This window comes from Amphibalanus amphitrite, unplaced genomic scaffold (genome assembly GCF_019059575.1).
Source record: "Amphibalanus amphitrite isolate SeventyFive unplaced genomic scaffold, NRLGWU_Aamphi_draft 001302F_arrow, whole genome shotgun sequence".
Classification (NCBI taxonomy): Eukaryota; Metazoa; Arthropoda; class Thecostraca; order Balanomorpha; family Balanidae; genus Amphibalanus; species Amphibalanus amphitrite.
Genome location: NW_024882795.1, coordinates 113,751 through 136,553, shown reverse-complemented (window position 1 = coordinate 136,553; position 22,803 = coordinate 113,751). Strand labels below are relative to the sequence as shown.

General features: G+C 45.3%; 1 protein-coding gene across 1 annotated transcript; it reads left to right on the top strand.

The window, feature by feature from the left end:
• The first annotated feature begins 778 nt into the window (after positions 1-778).
• Positions 779-7,930, top strand: LOC122371980. Its single transcript, XM_043348792.1, has 5 exons — positions 779-948; positions 3,755-3,895; positions 5,822-5,920; positions 6,308-6,437; positions 7,323-7,930. The coding sequence occupies exons 1-5, from the start codon at positions 823-825 to the stop codon at positions 7,502-7,504; spliced, it is 678 nt and encodes a 225-aa protein (XP_043204727.1). The 5' UTR covers positions 779-822; the 3' UTR covers positions 7,505-7,930.
• Positions 7,931-22,803: the final 14,873 nt, after the last annotated feature.

The following is a 22,803-nucleotide window of genomic DNA, read 5'->3' as shown; positions in this document are numbered from 1 at the left end:
TAAAAATACAATTTTTATATTTTATTATATTTTTTTTTTCAAAATATCCAAAATTTTGAAAATTCGAGATATCAGTTTGATAGCGCAGTCTATTCTGAGTCCTCTCATGCAAGTAAATTGGTTCTAGCTTAAACACTGAGCTCTTGGGAGCGATTGCCGTGGTTCAATGTTTTGCGTCGAAATCGGCTGAACATCCCCCTGTGCCGGCGAGGGTTAAACGAAGATTGAAACAAAAGCCAATCTATGCACACTATCTTTCAAAAACAACTGCGATAATAGACAAAAGAAAAAATAGTTACACGTCTCGCAACTACCTCTTTTCTGTTTATAGGGCCATATAAAAATCCAAAAGTGGATTTCCAGAGGTTTGGTCCTGGATACTGACTGGAGCTGTCCCTGAAACCCATTATCATGCGACTGCTAAGGAATGGCCAAGTGAAAACTGAATGCGGACTCAAAGTGTTGCAGAATCATGGCTCCGACCATAACCGACACTGTCATTGTGCATTGTGAAAATAGTTTCAGCAGCTCGAATATTTAAATACCTTCTTTCTGATGATTTCTATCGTGCTGTTCTTTTTATAAACAAGTCATGCTCCACGATAAAACGGCATTAGGATTCTCGGGTGAGTATTAGTGAAGTGTATTCTGGGAATTTCTTTGTTTATATAAAATACTCCACAAAATAGATCGCGGACTACGCTGTTTTAAAGTTTCTGGTCTGGATTGGATCACATAGACGAGGCGCAGTTGGGGTCGTACCGTACGACCGTTTAGTGACGGCGGGCGGTCAGTGCCGGCCCGGACGCCGGAAGGGTAACAATGTCACAGCTCGAGCGGCCCAGCGAGTTTGCCAATGAGCCAAACGCTCTCTGGCAAATGCGCCTAATCGGACCGCGCTTGTCTCCGCTGGAGGGCTACCGGCTTATTGCGACCCAATATGATAAGGTGAGCTCGAAACTAAAGGTGACCTGAAGCTACATGGGATAGGAGCATCGTGCATACGCGTTGACAAGACCGCTCCGGGGTGCAATTACAGCACTTTGTGCAGAACTTTATGACCAGGTGTGCTACCTCCTATCTTATTTAACCGACCATCCGTAACTTTCATATTCCGTGATGTCTGTGGCTTCGCGATGTCTTCATTAGTTTACAGGTAAGGAAAAGATTTGTCGAAATGTTGCAATCGGGAAAATGTGACATTCGTTTACTTTTGGAGACTTAAACCACCTTGAAATAGCTTATTTCTTTCTTTAATAATCCGTGCTTCCTTTTTAGTGTTTTTGTCGCTAAGAGGTTCAGGACTCGAGCTAGAAAGGGAGGGGCGTGAAGACGTCTCCCCGCTTCAATGTGATAATTTGGCCACCTGTATGAGTTTAAAATGAAGTCCTATTGAGGGCACCCCCTCAGCCATGGGACGCCTCCTTCACCAAGTGCACCTAACCTCAAAACAGGGCTCCTCTAAGGAATTTCCACTGGGGGGGGGGGCAGAGGCTCAGAAGCCAAACCTAAGGTACCCCCAAATCCGATTTTCTCATCGGATTTAGGCCACTTATTTTTCGTCACAGCCCTGATGCCATGATTTTTATTTTTATTTTGAAAAAAGAAATAGTAGGCCACCTGACCCTATACCGGTGGATCCAGACCGGCACGGGCAGGGAGACATTTGGGGTAAATATTCCCCGCAACGTCCAAAATCGACGAAAATTTCCGGCTTTCCGAAAATGAAAAAAATGCCTTTATTAAAAAAGTATTAAACGGTACAGCAGTTCGTAAGGACTCTAACCGTCCGCAGAAAGTGTGAGGGCTTAGGTATCGATTTTCCAAACGCTGGAAACCAACAGGCAACAGCTACCTGCCTGAAAACAGCTCACCATCCTAAAAAGCTACTTGCCTGAAAATGACTCAAGAAACAGGCCACAGGTCAATGAGAATGAGGGTTAGGGAACAGGGTAATTACATTGTCAGGAAATGTGTAGAATTGAAGCGATCACGAGAATACCTACTAAAACATTTGCCACGCTGGGTCACTTTTTATGCGAGTTATTCGCAAAAAACCTAGGGGTGGGGTCTATCATAATTCATACCCCTCAATAAGTGAGAGGGCTTATCGCTGCTAGTCCAAAACACTGAAAAAAAAAACTTAATATCGTGCTATAAAGCTCAGCCGCACTCTTATTTGCTCATATAAAAATTTCCTCTTCAAGAATAAACCCGTCTCCCGAAAAAAACCATAATACTTCTCCGTGTTGAATCGTAAGCGCTTGACTATGAGACTATAGAGGGCGACCGTTCGGACTTCGGGCTGTTTCCTTCTCAATTCTCAAAATGATGCCCCGTTCGGGCTTCAGTCGGCGTTCGATTATAAAATCTGCAATGTCTGACCTCATTCCGCGGCTCATCCTGGGCGGATCTGTAAAAAGAACCTGTAGATAAGAAACCAACGATATAAGAAAACTAAAATTAGCAGCGTGGTGATCGTGGAGATAGTCTGGATTGCTTGTTTGGTAAGCTTATAGTGAAAGTTCCTCGTTTTTCTACGTGATTTGCTTAACTGCGTGGCCCCCCAGTGACGCGATTTCAGCTCCACTGGGGGGGGGGGGGGCAGCGGCATCACTGGGGGGTGGCCGCGGCCCCCCAGTTAACATGTTAGAGGAGGCCCTGCCTCAAAAATTAAAGTTACACCTCTTGGGATCGTATTCCTTGTGCCTTCGAAGGACATTACTTATGTGGTCAATGCTATAGTGGGTTAAACGATGATTGAAAATGGAAAGTACATTTTAACCCATTTCATTCTTCGTTCAGTTCATGGTAATAAGGGTCCAAAATTCTAGTCCACAATTTAAGAGTCAATTACCTGACTAATAGGCAGGTAAGGTTCAACCAAGGCGGTAAATACCAGGAAGCGTCACGAGAAATTGGCGCAGGCCGGCTGACGTCATAGTGTGAACACTTTTCAGGGCTAAAACATGTTTTATGAAATAGTATTAGACATCGAAGTTATATTTTTTTATTAAATGTGTTCCCGAATCTTATGAAAAAATGTATGTATTTATAATTTAAGTAGTTTCCTCAGAAAACGTGCACTATTCAAACGATGAAATCACCAAAACCGAACACGTTACAGGTACCTACGCTAGTGACTACGGCCTGGGTTTATCGGTGTTTTTCGCCTTGGGTTGAACTAATGATATTGGTCATGGTCAAGGCCCTTAAAGTAAGCGTGTCTCAAACAATATTGAGTCTCTCTTCCTGCTCTTTAATTACTTATATTATTTCATTAATTTTATAGGTGTGTCGTACTGCCTATAGGCTAAAGAAGAAAGCCACGGTGCTTTCGGAATTTCCCGTAAATAATTAGTACCTGGTATTACGGATATTCGTCACTGAACATGCATATTTCTTCTTAGGTGCATAATAATAGCCGTTTTCACGACATGCTCTCTGGCGAATGCACCTTATTTGACCAAATATGTGTCAAATCTCTTTTACAACAAATATCTTCATATCATGATTGTACTTCAGTGTTTTACTCGGAAATAATGCCTGATGATTTGAAAGATAAGGTAGGTATACGAATCCGTGCAACTAAAACTGATAACTTTTAAGAAGTGAATTAACCTAGTCTTACCGAATCTGCACCAAATTTGCACCTAACCTACACCCATGTACCAGATGGCGGTCGTGAAAACGGCTAATATGACTAAAAAATGACGCATATGCTCATTGATCGGTGGCCTATGACAACCGGCAGGATTTCGATCCGGAGAACTACGCGGCGCCGCGGCTGGTCTGCGAGGCGCTGTGCCGAGTGTTCCCGGAGAACGGAAGGCTGCAGCGCCACGAGCTCAGAGTGATGGACGTGGCTGCCGGCACTGGCCTGGTCGGCCAGAGGGTAAATATAGAGTTGCTGTACAACGTCATTGACATCGCAAAACACGTGCATATCAACGGGTGTTTGAGCGAACATAGTACGGGTGCACTCGTGTCATAAATAAATAGGTTTTATAGGCTGGTTTCTGTCCCTGAGCTGATTCATGTCTGACGATCATTTCAAACTTCAGAGCATCACTTGTCGTCCGTTTCAAAAATGATCCGAACCATTTCCTAGTTGAAGTTTGAGGAAAACACTCATGTGTATTATTCCTATAGCTTCCTTACTGTAAAGTATGAAACATTTCTATATCAAACAACGATTTTTGTTTGTCGTTTTGGTATGCAATTAAATACTATACTATTTTCAAAATATCAATAATGGTATCCTTTATTTTTCATTTGGTCTTTTCATTTGGTCTCTCATTATTATAAGGTCTCTCTTAGTTGGTCTCGTATTTGGTCACATTATTTAGTCATTTTTGTTTTATTTTTATTCTATTTTAATTGTACGCCATTAATTCTACGGCATTCGGTGAGCAAGGCCATCCAATACAGCCGACACATTATGATTGAATGACTTTTCCTTCCTCAGTGTATCTCGAAAAGAAAAGGAGAAAAATCGATTAGCGCCATTATTTACTGAGAAAGGGAGAACAACGGCACTTCATTAACCCGCGCCCGGCTGGGGGTCCTGGATTTCCACGCCCTGCTGGGGGGGGGTGTTTGAACACCCCCCCTTCTAACTCGGCTCCTGGGCCACGTAGCGATACGCGGAAGGCGGCGTTCGAAAGAGCGTCAAAAATAATGACGAAATCATTTCGGTCAATTTTTTGGTCAGGTCAAAGGTCAGGTCACCAGAGGTCATTGAAGGCAAAATTTCGCCGATTTCCAGGTCGAATATCGAAAATTTCCAAGAACCCAACGCATAACTCGGGAACCAATAGAGCTACAGCGCCGCGGAAAAGCGCATTCGATAGCCCTATTAACGCCCTTTCTGAGTAATTCTCTCAGATTTGACCTAACGTCAACGGTTTTGCCTGCAGGGGGCAAAAACTGCAAAAATAGCCGATTTTTTCGGAAACGGTTTTTCTGCAATAACTTTTGACCCAAGCCTTGTACGAGCTTACTTTTACCGGCATCGTGTTCCTCTCGTCAAGACGCATCGAATGAACTATAACTTGACCTTGAAAGGTCAACTTGAAAATTTGACCTCAGGTCAAGGTCATGACCTGACCGGAAAGGGTCATGTTGCATATCAGTCGATCCGTATCGTCGAGCTGAACACATCTAAGGTGTTTTCATCGCTCTAGCATGCCTCTATCAAAAGTTATTTGCGAAAAACTGTTAGATACCATTCGTAACCTAAGATGACCTCAGGGCATAAACAGGGGTCACGGACACCATTTTCATGTTCAGTGTGTCTAAACCACTTGTAATTCAGTGTTTGGGAGTGTTTATAATGTCTTTCGTCCGAAAGAGACGCATTTCAATTTTCTCCCATTGACTTATAATGGGGAGGTCGCAAAATTGACCTGACCTTAGGTCATCGATATCAAAATTCTGAGATATACATTTTGTACATGCTATTGCTCTTAGCAATCGCTGAAAGTTTCAAAGCGATCGGTCACTCGGTGTAGCTATGACAGACATTGAAACTTTTTATGAGGTGAGGTCACTTCAAGTGACCTGGTGACCTGACCTTGAATGACCTCGGTCTGAAATTTTCACAACATGTGTAGAATTGATGCATGATAAGGTGTACCAAAAACGGCGGCGCTCCGCGCCGCCGTTTTTGAGATATTCGCGAAAAACCACAAGGGGGGGTGTTCAAACACCCCCCCCCAGCAGGGCGCGGGTTAACATTTGACTGTCACGCACTTTAGTCTGACTGTGTCTTCCCTTTCTGCGCTCTTTAGTCTGACTGTCTCCTCACTTTTTATCACAGATACACGAGGAGGGCTTTCGGAACATCGATGCACTGGACCCCTGCCGGGAGATGATAGTTGAGGCCGAAAAACGGGGCGTCTACCAGAACTTCATACATGTGGGTGTTAACTTCGGCATTCACAGAGAAATGCGCGGTTCAGACGGAAGCTGGTTGTAAGCATACGCTTAAAAACGCTCTTATTTTGCGCTGAATTAAAGTTACTGCTCTCCGAATTGAATACGTTTGGTCGCAAGATATGTATTTTTTTGTAAAAGAAAAACTCGCGAGGAAAAAATTGTGAGGAGTACCTACCTATATAATATAGTATTTCCATTTCTATCCGATTACCTATTGCCTGCATGAAAATAGATGTAACTTGAAAAGCAAAATGAAAAACCTGACCTCGTTCTCTGGAAGTTGACTGTAGGAAGTTGACTGTATATGTGTGCGTGCTCTACTTTGTTACTCTCATAAAGTCAACAATTTTTTTGCTGTTTCTCGCAGGACACGATTGGTCTGCATCAGACGGAGGTCGCCGAAAGCACCTATGACGCTGTGGTGATAGCCGGTGGATTCGTGCAGGGCCACTGTCCACCGGAGGCCCTCGATGAAATGATTCGAATCTGCAAACCCGGTTAGTACAGGGTGACACAAAAAAAAACGGTCATCACCAAATTTCGAATAACTTCGGAAGTTTTATTCAGATCATCACCAAACTTCGGCCACTTAAGGTCACACCTATGTAGCATACATCCACCAAGTTTCAAGTCTTCACTACGAATACTTTTAGTACAGTGTGTGTTTTACTGACGCTCCACAATGTGCTCCAGGTGAGCGCCACGGCGCTGGAGGGCGTAGGCACACTTGCATCCGGCGGGCAAAGTTGTCGATAACCCGATGGCTGTGCACTTTACAGAGTGCAATGGCCTCTGGAGACAGTGCTCAGGGTGTGTGCTACCCCTGAAACGTTATTCTTATCGGGTTATCGACAACTTTGCCCGCCGGATGCAGGTGTGCCTACGCCCTGCAGCGCCGGGGGGCTCACCTGGAGCACATTGTGGAGCGTCCGTAAAACACACACTGTACTAAAAGTATTCGTAGTGAAGACTTGAAACTTGGTGGATGTCTGCTACATAGGTGTGACCTAAAGTGGCCGAAGTTTGGTGATGATCTGAATAAAACTTCCGAAGTTATTCGAATTTTGGTGATGACCGTTTTTTTTGTGTCACCCTGTAGGTACACGGCTGAGAACAAAACGTGCACTGTTTGTTATTTCGTGTAACTTGACGAGAGATCGAGTTGCCGTCCTGCGGCTACCCCTTGGCTATATATTGACCCGTGCTTGAAGGAAGACAGCCTTCCTTTGCTTTTCATGACACATAAAACAAGCGCCCCATTTCTTCCTTGTAAGGGTATTACCGTGTATCATAAAAATGTTACTGCGCAAGGAAAACAGCTGTGTGCGCGCTGCCTCCACAGCCTGACGTGTGGCTTCCATGACGGCTTCCATTCACCTCAGGCGGTTACGTCATCAACTCTATGCGGTACGAGTACCTGGTGACTGTACCGGAGTACCACCGCCTGGACCGGCACATGGACGATCTGGAGGACGCCGGGAAGTGGCGCCGTGTCGACCGATACGTCACCGACCACTACTTCTTCAGCAAGCAGGGCATCACCTACATCTACCAGAAGCTCTAAGACACACAAGCCTTGATATTTGAGGCTCAATATACGGAGATCCCTGGAAAGTGTTGGGCTCTAATGTCTTGTTGGTTGAGAAGAACTTTCTTGCCGTAAATGCAATGAGTTACATATGCCACTCCGAATGCGGCTTCGCTAAACTAGCCCGGGGGACGTCAGTCTTGGCGGCGAGGGAGAATAATACAGACGGGCATGGTGGAAAGGTGCGCGCATGTAACAATTGGGATCGAAGTCAAACAAACGAGAGATATTTGTTGACAAAGTGCCACTTAAGAGTACATATGTTGGGACTTGGGGTCGTGTGATAGTCCGAGTAATATATGATTCCCATCACGACTGACGACGGTGTCGTCGAGAACTTGAGGGGATGACGATTGTGAAACTTAAAGCGTAGTGTCAAAAATATACGTACGTATGAAGAAACGCAGACTTTACGCCCAGGATCGCTGATGGAGAATGTGAAACCCGGCTCTGCCTCAATTACGTTACCAGCACCTGGTCCCCCACCCCAGCCCCAAGCGCGCCTGTCCACGCGACCGGTAATTTGAACAATCCATGCATGTTAGCCGGGCCATTGCACAGCTCATGTTACGCTGTATGTTACGCCTCCCCCCCCCCCCCCCCACCTCACCGCGCGGTAGTCACCATCTAGTCTCGGATAACCATCCAATGCTAAGTGTAAGTAACACTGGGGCCATCGCACGGTTGACTGGGCAGCATGGCAATCCGGTGGGAGTATGAAACTGTAGACCATGGCTACTTCCGTGCCGATAGTTGGCGGCGGTATTATGTAACGCCCAGGCCGACATTCACGGCTAGAGACCGTGACGCATGCGGTGGCACTGTGGCAGAAAAGGTGAGTGTCGTGCGCGATCGGAACCGTCGTCTCTAGCAAAAGAGAATAACTAGCTTATGTTTAGTAGAAGTTCCCTGCCGCTGCACACTGACTCGTTCAAGCAATCCGCACTGATTTTTCTTAGCATTTCATACTCTTCGCCCATCTTGTTAAAAATGCATGTGTGGTTGGAAACATGGGCGTCACTTTCTGAAAGTATTTTGTAGGGCTCCAAGCAATGGTTAGTGTTTGGTTACCAAAACCACCCTTACCATGCAGCGCCATGGGACTAATGTTAAAATTTCAAAATTATTCATAGGGATAAGGCATTACCAAGCCATAGGGGAAGTTGGGGCAATGCCGGAGTTGGGGCAAAGCCGAAATGCGAGATATTTCTTAAACCGTACGACATGGATGCCACGTCTCAGTGATGCTCTGAAGCTTAAGTGACTACAATTATCGCATGTTTGTTACGAGTTGTCATTTGGAATACTTCGGCTGTGAGGGCGCCAAAAGCGTTTTCAAGGTACGTTTCCCTTGTACTACATGCGCCTTTGAAGCTGCATTTCTTACTCATTATGCTACCGTTTGTCTGGCCAATTCGGTCAAGTAATCTTCAGCATGTCTTTGCATAAGTGTGCTGCCTATTTGAAATTTATACAGCACGTTTAAAAGTTATGGGGCTGCAAATGAAAGTATGGCTGGCTGGGGTAATGCCGAAAACGTGCAATTACGCACGTTAAAGCACGCTACGTGGACTTTACTGCTGTAGAATAGCAACGCGTATTTTTAGTCAAACAAATTACACTTTCAGCCGGCACAACGGCCTGTTACCTATAAGGAATGATTTACGTAGCATTTTTTTTTATTATATCACACAATTATAACTTCCAGTGTGCACCAAGCGTCCTCAAGCTCTTAAAACGCGTGTCAGCTTTGACGAATTTTGGATAAAGTTTGAGATAAATTGGCAAAACATCAATGTCGGCATTCCTCGTAGATCATTTATCCCATTTTCGGCTTTCCCCGCAGTCCGGGGCAACGCCGAAAAAGTCAGTTCTTTGATATTTTTAGTTTTTGCGCTTAACGGTATGCGAATTCATCGAATGCGCCTGGTATGTTTGAAAGACAAAAGACTGGCCTCTCGAATGACGCCAACAAGAATAGCTTATGTTGTCTACCTTGCGTGCTACGGGCGTCAGAAAAAAAGTATTCGGCGTTCCCCCAACTTCCCCTATACAAAACCACACCCACGTCTTAAAAGCAAACCTATTCTAGTGCGTACAAATTTCTTATTTGTCTTTGTCCCGCCATCCACTGACCACATGTCACGGCTTTTGAAGAAGTGAAAATTCTACCCGTGTTTTTCACATGCTTCGTTGCAGCGGGGCAAGAACTGTTTTTTGACTCAGATCGCCTGCAGCTCATTTAGTGTTTCATGGTATTGACTAAAATCAAAATACTTTTGGCAAACGGATGCCTTTATAAAAGTGCCGAGAGATAGCGGTTAATAACTTCCGGGTTCAAAATCATGCTGGAAATGTGCGGAGACCATGCGATCAATCGTATCTTAAATTTGAGGACCTCACTTTCAATGTCGGTCTTCTAATCGCTCACGGTTTTCGCTATTAAGATATTACTAGTTACTACCATAATACAAGTAGTAGACACATGCTATGACGTTCTTTTATCTCGTGCATGACGATCTATCTTTATCTCATGAGCGATCTGGTTCCGCCTCCATTGGCCATGTGTTTCGACCTCGATCCTTTCTACTGGCCTTCTGAGCTGTCGGCCCGGCGGCCCCGCCCTGCGGAGCGCCCCGTGGCGTGGCGCTGGGTCGTTACAGCCCCCCGCCCTGACCTGTGACCCAGGATCGCGCGCTCCCGCTGACCTCTGCCAGAGCGACAACACGCGCCTGACCCCGGCCGGGGCCGCTCCCAGCGCGGTGGTCAGACGCCGGCTGGGGTCACCGGAATCGTCTCCCATCTGGATCGCGCCTCACGCCTTGAATTCTTCGGGCTTGGATTGAACGCGGACATACGAGGGGGTATCGAAAAGTTCTGATCATCACCACGAATGAGATGTGATAGAAATTTGATTTTTTTTACATGATGTTCATTACTCCTTTACAAGTCACCACACACGACCGCAAGCTTTTTGCATCGTTTCTTGAGCTGCCTCAGGCGGTCATTGTAGGACCTTCGCACTGTCCCATAAATCACTGCTCCATCTCATCAATGACGTCATTTCTGTCCTTAAATCACCGGCCATACTGTGGATTCTTCATCTCTCGTAACAATCAAGAGTCAGTTAATACCCGGTCAGGTGAATTTCTTAGATGCGGTATGATTTAATGTCCACATCATGTTCTTTCTTCCATCGCAGCTCAGGACGAATGGGCGGGAGCGCTGTCGGTGCGGATAAAACATCTTTATTGGGCTTTTTTGCGGCAATTCTGCTTGAGGCCATCTCGCAACTTCTTCAAAAGTGTGCAGTGGTGCTTGTTCATCATTATCCGACCATAATCAAGACAGTCGGTGATGGTTATCCTACGTCAGATCCAGAACACTGATAGCATTGACCTTCCATATCAGCTTCTGCATCTTCGGCTTTTAAGAAGGACAGATGTGCCGTGCTTAAACTTCTTGATCATCTTTTTGTCTCTGGATCATGCACATAGACCCAGCATTCGTCAGTCGTCACAAGTCATCAAATTATGGAAGATGTCTTCAATTTCCTAAAAAAAATGCCTAGTTTTGATTTCAAAGGGCCAAGACGCATTTTTCTCTTCAACAAAGTAGACACACGAACTTCTAAGCGGGCTGACTCCTTTATCGTCTGTAGTTCTTCGCTGATAATATTTTCAGGCACTGCCAGCATTGAGATCTTTCTGTTGCACAATCATCTGAAAGGTCACACGACGATCTGTAAGGATGAGGTCCTCCACTTCCTTCACAGTCACCACCTTGTCAGTCACTGGCAGCCACTCACTTCTTGACTCCTCTGCAAGGGCCATGCAACCAAGTTGAAAATTATTTATTCATTTTCGGTAAGTGCATAAGATGGGCTTTCCTCGCCATAAACTGATTTCACGTTCTTGATGTATTTTCTCAGTGTGATACCGTTTCAAATGCATTAGTTGGATGACGGTTCGGTCCTCAATGGGCCCAATACTCATCTTTTTTACTTCTAAGTCTCTCCTACATAAGATAAAACCACTTCTCAGGATTCTCTTTGCGGGAACATTGTTCTTAAGAACCAAATATAATACCAACCAAAAATCATCAAAATCGGTCTACATCTTCTATGTGATGATCAGAACTTTCCGATACCCCCTCGTATCCGGAGAGACCACCCTCATTACATTTGTGTTTCAATAGACGCCAAAAATACGATAATTGAAACGATTATACCCACCTCACAGCGCATTGTTAGCTCGCACTGGAACATGCCGCGATAATCTTGGTACCTAGTTCCTTTGCGAAGAGTTCAAAGAGCATTAAAAAAGCATTAGGTCCACGGTTCCATCAATAGATAAAAAGACCAATAGTTCTATGAGATCGAATATGCTCAAAAGTCAAAATTGTTAAGTGTTCATGCGTTATCGAGTTCCTAGTTCCTACACCATATTTCTATAGGTTTCCCCTATTCATGTTGAAACTTTTTTACAGCGCAGACTGATGTTATGCCATGGACCTCCGTACACCTGACCTCTGACATCTCTCATCTCTGTAAAGGTGTACAGAGGTCTATAGTTATATAATATACAATACATATGTATAGGGTGAACTATTTCATTACAGAATGTCTGCAAACGAGAGGTCACACAGCGGAGCACATAGAGAACCTCGCATTTCGCAGCTAAAATAAAGTCGAGATTGAGCTGTATCAACGTTAGGGGAACTCCAGCGTGACGGAGCTGCCATATGGTGGCACCGAAGGCCGGCGGAGCTGCCATATGGTGCACCGAAGGCCGGTCGGCCGGCCCTCCCATGAGTCGGGCCAGGTGGGGCGACAGACCGGCAGAGCCGGGACAAGGTCAGCGGCGGTCAGGGGCCGTCTGGGCCCCTCCCCCTCCCCCGCCAATGGCTGGGGTGCACGCCGACACACCCACCACTGAGGCGTGCACCTCACCTGTCCACAGGCCCCGCCGGCTTCCGGCTGAGGGGTGGGAGGCGATAGCTGCGACTGTTCATTCGTCTGAAGTGGCCTTGTGGCTCACGCCATTAAGTTTAAAATGTGTCTACGCTTAGTTGGCTCAGGCGTCATTAAAGCCGAGGAGAGTTTGATATATTATTTTGAAATTACATATCTGGAGCGTGCTAATGTGACAATAGATTAAAGACCAATCCCAAATACTAACACGTGTATCTTAACCCTCGCCCGCACATGGGGGGGGGGGGGTTGCCACCCCCCCCCCCCCCCTCAGGCAGTCTTTCTGATCTGCACTCAACATTTTTAGAGCTAGAAGGCTGATTTTTCGTATAGCTGCTCGTCTATCCTTTCTCGATGTCCACTGAAAATTTCAAGTTTCTGTGATTTTTGGTTTCGGAGATATGACCTTGTTTTTCAGGTCATGTCATAACCCAAATGGCCAATTCTCAACATCTTGCGTTTGCCATGGGCCTTGTGAGCTTTTGACACCCTGATTTCGGCTTTTTTTGCCAGTCTTACCTCCCACCTATCATGGAACATGTTGTTCGACGATGTACAGGGGTCAAGGTCAGGGTCAAGGTCAACCTAGGTCATCTAAGATAATTGCGTTTTAGGCAAGCTGAATTTACTTTTTGTGAAGTTTTTTGACTGCATTTTTGGTAAAAGCTTCTCAGATCATGATTTCATGTGATATGGACCCAAAAACAATCGGTGCACACATCAGTATACACACAGATACACACAGACATACAAACACATATAATTGACCTTGACCTAACTTGACCTGAAATGACCTCAGCAGCAAAATTCTGGTCGGATAGTGTGACAAAGAGGTTCTAGCTGGCTTGGCACCAGAAAACAGCATCGTCATCGGTATTTGATAAGCAGCGCACTTGATATCCAACGGTGACCCAAAACAGCAACATTTTTTAGTTTGACCTGACCTGGAAGGTCAATGACTGACCTGAGAAGGTAAAACTGGGTATCATTGGATTCGTCTCTTCCCAAAGAATCTTTTTGGTCTTTACTGCTAAGCTCTATCTCCAACAGGAGCGAAATGGCGCGGGAGGGGTGGCAACCCCCCCCCCCCCCCATGTGCGTTCTAGGATGGGAAAATGGCATGTGCGGGCGAGGGTTAAGGAAAAAAGTAGATGCAAGGGAGTTTATCATACACTTTTGAATCCCCATTGTGCAGAATGTGGCCAATTTTGCCGACGTTGGTACTTCCTAACCCCATCAAAACTGACATTCATAAGAAATATGTGGTTAGGCTTTGGTATATTGTGATCTGTGGGCATTGTACACAAGCAGGAATATACCTGTGAACTTTCGGCGCACTGACAAAGTACCTATACTCGAATATATGAAGGATACCAGAGATATCATGTTAAATGACTAAAGAATGGTGATTGGTGACCACGCAGACTCGGGCTCCGATGTAGCTGCGCGAATCTGGCTGGTCGGTGGTCCCTATATTTGCTCAGTAACTTATGGCCACGTTATGAGTTCAAATGTGGTTGAGCCGGGCCCCGGCTAATCGGTGGATTATGCACACCGATTTAATTTGACATTTTTAGTAAAATTTTGCCGATAACTCAACTTCGTCGTCACGTCACTAAAATGTCATTTTCTATTTTAAAAAAATCCGATAGATTTCGTTCAAGTTCTCAGAGAACATATCACATTGATGTATGCTAAGGTACTGAAAGTTTGCTGTAGCTGTTTATAAACTTAACGAGTTTATAAACAGCTGGCGAAAAGGATTCTGTTCGCCTCCCAGCGGGGCGTGGGTTAAAGGTAGTGTGCCACCTTTGAAAGATTTCCCATTTTATTTTTCCTAGGATAAGAAGCTTCTGTTTTTACCAAATATCGCAAAAAAATCAAAAATGGGCCTGGAATAGTGCCTTTTTCGCCTAAAAGTTTTTCGGTTTTTAGATATGTATAACAACTGTAGTGGGCTCACCTGCAAACAGGCGTCGGGCAACAATCGCGAATGCGGCGCACTTGTGACAATAAGCAAAGGTCATTATAGTGTTACGACCATACGACGTACGGTACGGGAATGAGTTATCAGCTGTCTAATCGTAGACAACACAATGTCGAGCCTTAAACTGTAAGCCCGTATTGGTATTGTTTCTTTTATTTGGCTGTCGAACATTATTTATGGTTTGAAATATGATTTTATGTAAAATAATTGATATGAAAAAGCCGTCTTATAAGTTATGACCCCATTTCACCACACGCAAGTGGCAGAAATGGCAGAAATGACAATGATCAGCTGACGCATTTTTCTTGGCCGAAGTCAGAGCGCGTGGCCCGACGCACCACGCGTATTTGGAAATTCCGACCTCGACGAGCATCAGAAGCCACCTAACAGGCGTGTTCGAAACCGCAGGAGATGATGATGAACGGGTTTATCGAAACTTGATTGGATGAGCATATCGGTAATAGCGATTTCAGTGTGTGCATTTATTGTTCATAGTGGTGTGAAATGTGGTTGGGGTACGACCGACAACCCGTCGGGGCGAATTTCGCACTGGGGTACTCAAAATTTGAAGAATTTAAGACGTTTCCATGAGTTTTGAAGGTATGGATAAGTTCTAAAAATCCGGTTCTCCTTATCTGGGCCATTAACTCCATACGGTCCAAGAAAGCTGGCACACTACCTTTAAAGGGACCCTCCCACCTTCAAAAACGTTTATGAATTGGCATGAAAGTGATGTCGCTCGGTTCAGAAAGAGCGAAAACGAATATCTACCAAATTTCACCGAAAAATATTCACCGGTTTTCAATATATTAGACTTATACTTTTGTTTACTTTTTTGGGATCTCCGCTGTTTCTAGCGACTTTATTTTAGAAGTGCGGCGTTTGCGGCAGATGTTGCGCGCAAATAGCATATACCACCGCGTGCTACAAAACGTTTTAGTCAAACATTTAAAAATCGTTAGATATTTGCGCTGACGTCACACATTCAGAGGGGTATTCCTAAGCATTAGCCCCTCTGAATCAAAATGCTGCAATTTTGAAATTCAATATTTCCGATTTAAGGCATTTCTCGATGTTGTGAGTGCCGAAACCGGTAATTGTGAGCCAGGGACCCCATTTTGGCTATCTCAACTCAAATAAAATGTTAAGGTGGGAGGGTCCCTTTAAGGGAAATCACTCACGGACAAGCTCCGTCCCTGTAAGTACAGCCCACCGCTAAAGTAATGTGTGGTTTTACCAATCTCAACGGATGGCTTTGACCGACTATTTTTAAATGCGGACTGATTGAAAAGAAGACGTCAATAGATAAAGTTGTAGCTGCAAGGGTGAAGATACATGTAAGCTACATTTAAAGTCTCGTTCAGTCTGGCTGATCGTTCCTAGGCTTCAGAAGCAGAACATACCCATGACTGAAACCATACATTACTTCTGCTGTGGACTGTACTTTACCACAGAGTGAAGAAATGCAAACAGAATCAACTTCTCTACATTTCTTTCTTTCTCTCACTCTCTTCTATCTTCTTTCTCGTGGTGGTTCCATGAACGTGATAACCAAACTCAACACTTCGTTAAATAACAATACCTACTTCACAGATGAAGGAGTCCGGTAGGTAGGCTAGCGTTTCAGTTTTCCAAGTGATTTTTGGCTGTCTCGTGGAGCGTGACGGGTCATTTTCCAGCCGCCAGTGCCGCTCGGGGGGCGTGTCCTCCGGTAACGACCGTCGGCCGCCGGTATCTGTCATCAGATGACCTCGCTGTGACAGCGTGTCAGCCACTGTGCAAGTCAGTGGGCGGGTAGTGTGTCCACTGCCGGCAACCACGTGCTCAGTTTTAGAAAATAGGAAACACAGCGACATGTAGACTTCCTTGAGATTACTTGGCAATAATCTGACACGCATGACCGTATATTTGTAAGTAATCCATGACCTCTAGCGGAGGACGTGAGCTGCCACTTTTTGCCTTCGATGATGTTCATATAATCGGGGGATTGAATAGGCACATGAATAGGCATTTGAATAGGCACAAAATGCCTAGTTAATGCATATACCGTTTCCTACATAATACCTAGCTTTGCCACCGGTGTAATGAATTAATTCCATCGGGACCGGGGGTAAATCCCAACTATCGCAGTCCGGGGGGGGGGGGGGGGGTGTTTTTCGCCCTTCCCCCGTCTAACTCCATAAATAAGGGAGCTGCAAAAAGCGGTACCAAACGAAAGGACTTTACGAGACGATTCTAAAGCACCTATAGTATTTGTTTTACCTCAGGCCAACTTTCAAGGTCAGAGGTCAAGGTCAAAGGCACATATGCACATGTGTATACTGTGTAGTGATCTCAAAATAAGCGCTCCAGAGGACGGCAGGATGCACAAAACAGACTAAAATGAGAATGAAATGAGCGAAGAGGATCTGAGGATTCCGATGATGAGCCCAACATCATCGGATGTTGCCCCCCCTCGCCGGACGAGGGGGGGTGCCACCCCCCTCCAAAGGTTTTTTCGCGATAGCTCCGAACATGCTGGCGATAGAGAGCTGAAACTTGGCATACCTTACCTTTGATTCAAGCGGGATCTTTTGACACCAACCACATTTTCAGGTCAGGTCAGGTCACTGACCTATGATTATGACGTCATAAGTGAACCTCAGCACGGTCTTCAGATGTCGCAACTTCGCAACGCCCCACTGCCAGTGGAACTTTCACAGGGAAATGAAACTTGCAGGATCTAGTATCCATTACGAGTCTCACAACTTGTATATCTCGGATTTTTCCTTAAGGTCATATGAGGTCAGGTCATTTTCGTGACCTCACCATTACCTATAAGTCAATGAGGAAAAATGAGAACTGCTATTCTGGCGCCGGGAACGATCTCCAACTATCTCAAGCACACAGAATCGTAATTTGATGCACTCCTTGCAAGGTAAGATGCTTCACTTTTGCAATGTTGGCCTTGCGTGACGTCATTTATGACGTCACCAAGGTCATATTATGTTTCGTCAATAACTCCCGATCGCATTGAGCTAGCGAGTCAAGAAAGCCACCAATGGACTCAGGAAGACCTGCCGAATCGAATGATATGCGACATGACCTCTTTCGACCGGCTTCGTGACCTGGGGGCGCTGACCTGACCGTGACCTGAGGTCAACACCCTAAGTTGACCTGACCCAAACAAAAAGTATATCATTCGACGCTCCCTGAGTGAGACGAACACGATGCTGCCAAAATCGTGGCTCTGCGGCCGTTTTTTTTCTCGAAGTTATTCACCAAAAACTGAACCGTACCTCGGGACACTTGACCTGACCTCACAGGTCACCGGTTGACCTAGGACCTTAAAATCGGGTACCAATCTCTGCGTCTGGTAGCGGCGCACATGCTCGTTTTTCCGCGACGCGCTAGCTCCACCAGGGGCGAAACGGCGAAGGGGGGGGGGGGTCGTACCCGCCCCTCCCCCTCGGCCGGCGCGTATGTAGAAAACCAATAGGTCCGGCGAAGGTTAAAACAAACTCACAACTAACATCTAAAAACTGACATCTTTAACCCGCGCCGGGCCGGGGGTGTTTTAACAACCCCCTGCGGTTTTTCGCAGATATCTAAAAAACGGCAGCGCAGAGCGCCGCCGTTTTTGGTACACCTGTTCGTGCATCTTTTCCGCACATATTGTGAAAATTTCAGACCCAGGTCACCTTTGGTCAGGTCACCAGGTCACGCCAAGTGACCTCACCTCAGAAAAAAATAAGAATGCTCGTCATAGCTACACTGACTGAACGATTGCACAGTGGGGATTTTTCCCGATCTAGCGCCTCTTAATTCAAAAAATCTTTTTTGAATTTTTGTTTATTTTTTTGTGTCAGTGGGGCTGAGAAATGTCTGAATTTTTCATATATGACATTGTTTTATCTGTATGTCCACAGCAAAACTAGGAAAAATGCGCCCAAAGTTCACACTCATGCGTGATTACTCAATGGGCTCAGCAAGGCCCGAAAGTATCGCTCAATTTCATTGTCCGGTCCTGTTGGTTTTAATCTTGCGAGGTCTTAAAGCCGGCGGCCGAGAGGCCGTCGTGCAATGTGGTGTTCGGGAGGGCTCTTCTGAAAGGCAACTTTATTAGGAATGGAATGGCAAACAGAAAGAATGCCACAACCTTACTAAGGTCACAAAAATGCCCTTTACAAAAAACCCTTACAGACACCATATTGAAGGAATGGTATTCTAAATAAATGTAGGAAATCAACAATGTTCTCTACACTTTTCCACTCCGAAATATATCCTATCGAATTCGCCACTTTCTCCTGCACAAGACAACGCCTAGTTTGGCTGCCGAAACTTGCCTGAACACGGAATATTCACATTAGAGTATCTTAACCCGCGCCGGGCCGGTGCTCTGAGATTCCGCGCCGGGCCGGGGGGGGGGGGGGTGTCTGAACACCCCCCCCTTCTAACTCGGCTCCCGGGCCACGTAGCGACACGCGGTAAGCGGCAATCGAAAGAACGTCCAAAATAAGGACGAAAACACTCGGTCATTTATTGGGTCAGGTCAAACGTCAGGTCACCAGAGGTCACCAAAGGTCAAATGTCCACTATTTCAACATTTTGGAAACTGCCAACGGCTATCTCGGGAACCAATAGAGCTACAGCGCCGCCGAAAAGCGCATTCGATAGCCCTTTTACAGACCTTTCTGAGTAATGTTCTCAGATTTGACCTCAGGTCAACGGTTTAGCCTCCAGGGGGCAAAAAACTCCAAAAATAGCCGTTTTTACGAAAAACGTTTTTTCGGCAATAACTTTTGACTCAAAAGAGTCATGACATTACTTTTGCCACCATCGTGTTCCTCTCGTCGAGACGCGTCGAATGAACTATAATTCGACCTTGAAAGGTCAACTTGAAAATTTGACCTCAGGTCAAGGTCATGACCTGACCGGAAAAGGTCATGTTGCATATCAGTCGATCTGCAACGTCGAGCGAAACACATCTAAGGCGTTTTCAGCGCTCTAGCACGTCTCTATCAGAAGTTATAAGCGAAAAACTGTTAGATTCTGTTCGTGACCTGAGATGACCTCGGGGACATAACGAGGGGTCAAAGTTGCCATTTTCCGGTTCAGTGTGTTCATTTTACCTACATCTCGATGTTTGAGAGTGTCTAGAATAACGTTCGTGCAAAACAGACGCTTTTCAATTTTCTCCCATTGACTTATAATGGAGAGGTCGCAAAATTGACCTGACCTTAGGTCACCGATATCAAAATTCCGAGATATACATTTTATAGATATTGTTGCTTTAATCAATCGCTGAAAGTTTCAAGGCAATCGATCAATCGGTGTAGCTATGACGAGCATTCTTATTTTTTCTGAGGTGAGGTCACTTGGCGGGACCTGGTGACCTGACCTAAGGTAACCTGGGTCTGAAATTTTCACAACATGTGTGGAAAAGATGCACGAACAGGTGTGCCAAAAACGGCGGCGCTCCGCGCCGCCGTTTTTGAGATATCTGCGAAAAACCGCAGGGGGGGGTGTTCAAACACCCCCCCCGGCCCGGCGCGGGTTAACACCCCACTCGGAGCGCTAAGGCAAACAGCACGATATAGGTATGTTCCGGACATTGGCGAATAATTTTACTTCATGATTTATATGATGCATATTTTCTGAGACACATTCATTAGGAATAGGATGACAAGCGTAAATTATACATACCGTAACCTTATTAACCTTCGCCCCAGTGGGGGGGGGGGGGCATATGTTACCACCCTGTCGCGTTTTTCGCGTGTGAATAAAAAACCGCGGCGCGTAGCGCCGCGCCGCTTGGGGTAGCTTTTGGTACATCAATTTTGGACAATGTGTGAAATTTTTGACCCCAGGTCATGTCAGGTCAGGTCACCAGGTCAAGTTAACTGACCAAGCCTTAAAAAAAGTTTGCAATCATGTCCAGCCTGCAGTGTTTGTCAGAAAGGTTTTAAACTTGGTGGATTGCATGCTGTTATGGGAGCCTACAATTTGTATATCTCGGATTTTTTATATCCGTGACCTAAGGTCAGGTCAGTGGCATGACCTTTCCATTACAAGTCAATGGAGAAAAATGAAAATGCCTCTAGATCCGTGTGTACGCATAGGAACAGTCCAAATATTTCAGAATCACAATGATTTAGTCCACTCGTGATGACCAAGGTGTCATTTTTGCTGATAGCCTCTAGAAAGGTCATCCGAGGTCATTTGAGTCTACAAACAGTTTTTTGCCAATAACTCGCGATTGAAAAGAGATAGAACGCTGGGGATGGTCTCATTGTGTTTGTCTTGTTGAGACGCATCGACTGATATGCAACATGACCTTTTCCGGTCAGGTCATGACCTTGACCTGAGGTCAAATTTTTAAGTTGACCTTTCAAGGTCAAATTATAGTTCATTCGACGCGTCTCGGTGAGGGGAACACGATTCTGGCAATAGAAATATCGTGGCTTTTTGTAGTCTAAAGTTATTGTCGAAAAACACTTTTCGTAAAAACAGCTATTTTTGGAGTTTTTGCCCTCTGGAGTCTAAACCGTTGACCTGAGGACAATATTGATAATGACCTTTTCAAAAGAAGAGTTCAAAAGCTATCGATTGCTTTTCTATGCGTTTTTCTAGCTACCATAGTTCCTGAGAAAGCGGCATGTTTTCTGAAAAATATAATGACAATTGGCAAATTTTGACCTTTGATGACCTCTGGTGACCCCAATATTGCTCTAAGGTGAAAAATGACCGAAATACTTTCAAACGTACGTATTGAGAGCTATCGACTGCTTTTTACCGCGTCTTTCTAGCCCTCTTAGTTTTTGAGTTAGAGGTGGGTGGTAACATATGCCCCCCCCCTCACTAGGGCGAAGTTGGCCGAGACCGCCACTGGGGCGCGGGTTAACCATCGCACTTGTGGGGAAGGGGAGGGGGAAGGGGTCGGATAAAACCCCATGGTTTTCCGCAAATTACTCGCGCAAAAAGCGGCCGATCGCGCCGAAACTTTCGGTGCCCTCGAGATCATCAATTTTACATCTAACCTAAAAATTTCATGACTCTGACCCAACTGACCTTTGACCTGTGGCATATTTCTCGAGACCATGTTTGGCCGGAATCGCGATTCGGCGTATGCCAGCTCACATTATCCGCGGTTTCCAGTCTTTTTGTGGTTTTAAACGTTCAAATATGTGAAACGATGTTGGTGCCATGCATTATGGTGGGTGTCAAGGTCACGTGAAGGTCAAGTCAAGGTCATTGACCTTTTGATGACCTTGGTTCACTTTTTCGAGTTTTGCTTGTTTCTATGGTAGTTTTTGGTGCTGATTTCGAATTTAGCAGCCATTTGAATATTTACGAAGTAGTTCTGGTGCCTTCGTTCCATGTTACGAAGCTATCAGTAGTAGGTGACACCTACTATGGATGGCCGGCAGGACACCTACTGGTTGATCTAACCTGACCTGCCCCGACCTGGCCTAAATGCATAAAGACATCGTCTGTGATCAAAACTATACATAAAATTCGTGATCAGCACCCCAAAATACCCCGTAACACCCTAACTTTGCGAAGTTTCAAGAGGTCTCGATTTCCCAACTTTAGTTGGGTCATTAAACTGACTTGGAAAGTCAACTTATGACCTTGGACTTTGAAATTGGATATATTCGGCCTCATTTCGTCATACACTGTAAAAAATATTGACGAGCTATGTGTCAAAACAATGGTCTCGAAACAGTCACCAGGTTGTCAATGCTTCCGGTACCTACCACTTGACTAGTTACCGCTTAGTTAGCTTACAGGCTGAGAACTATCCAGATCGTTATGATCCGGTATTGTAATGATACCCTAGGTGTACCTTTGTTTTGAAGTGCTGAATTAACTATCAAGGATGTTTGACGTTTGTTTTCGCCTCAATCCGAAACGAGGAAGACCCTCATCAAATTATTAGGTGAAAGCCAGCCTCGGGATGATCAAAATACTAGGGGTAGTTTTGTCATAGTAATCTGTGAAGGGTGAGGAACAAGCCGTAGCAATGCACTCGTCACTAAACCAGCCTGAGATTATTCGCCAGGTAGCTGCTGCGTTTCCCTACTTGCTGAATCATGTTTGCAACTTTCCATTTCCAGACACTTTTTACGGCAAATAAATTGTTGGGTTATTTGGAAGGTGAATGACAATTCTATTTCTATAAGTCAATACATTTGTATTTCCGATTGCCCTAAAACTTTTTTTTTTAATCGTTTGCGGTAGGTTTTTATTGTTCGCGATATAGCTGCGCACCTGTGAATCCTTCACTTAATGCGTTCCCGGCTTCCCGGCGCCAGTTGCACATTTGTGCAGTGT

Bases quoted from the DNA above. Each gene is read 5' to 3' on its own strand.
- LOC122371980 (XM_043348792.1), top strand. From the start codon at position 823: ATGTCACAGCTCGAGCGGCCCAGCGAGTTTGCCAATGAGCCAAACGCT. The intron at 5,921-6,307 runs GTGGGTGTTAAC...TGTTTCTCGCAG, and splicing joins TCTACCAGAACTTCATACAT to GACACGATTGGTCTGCATCA. The intron at 6,438-7,322 runs GTTAGTACAGGG...CATTCACCTCAG, and splicing joins GATTCGAATCTGCAAACCCG to GCGGTTACGTCATCAACTCT.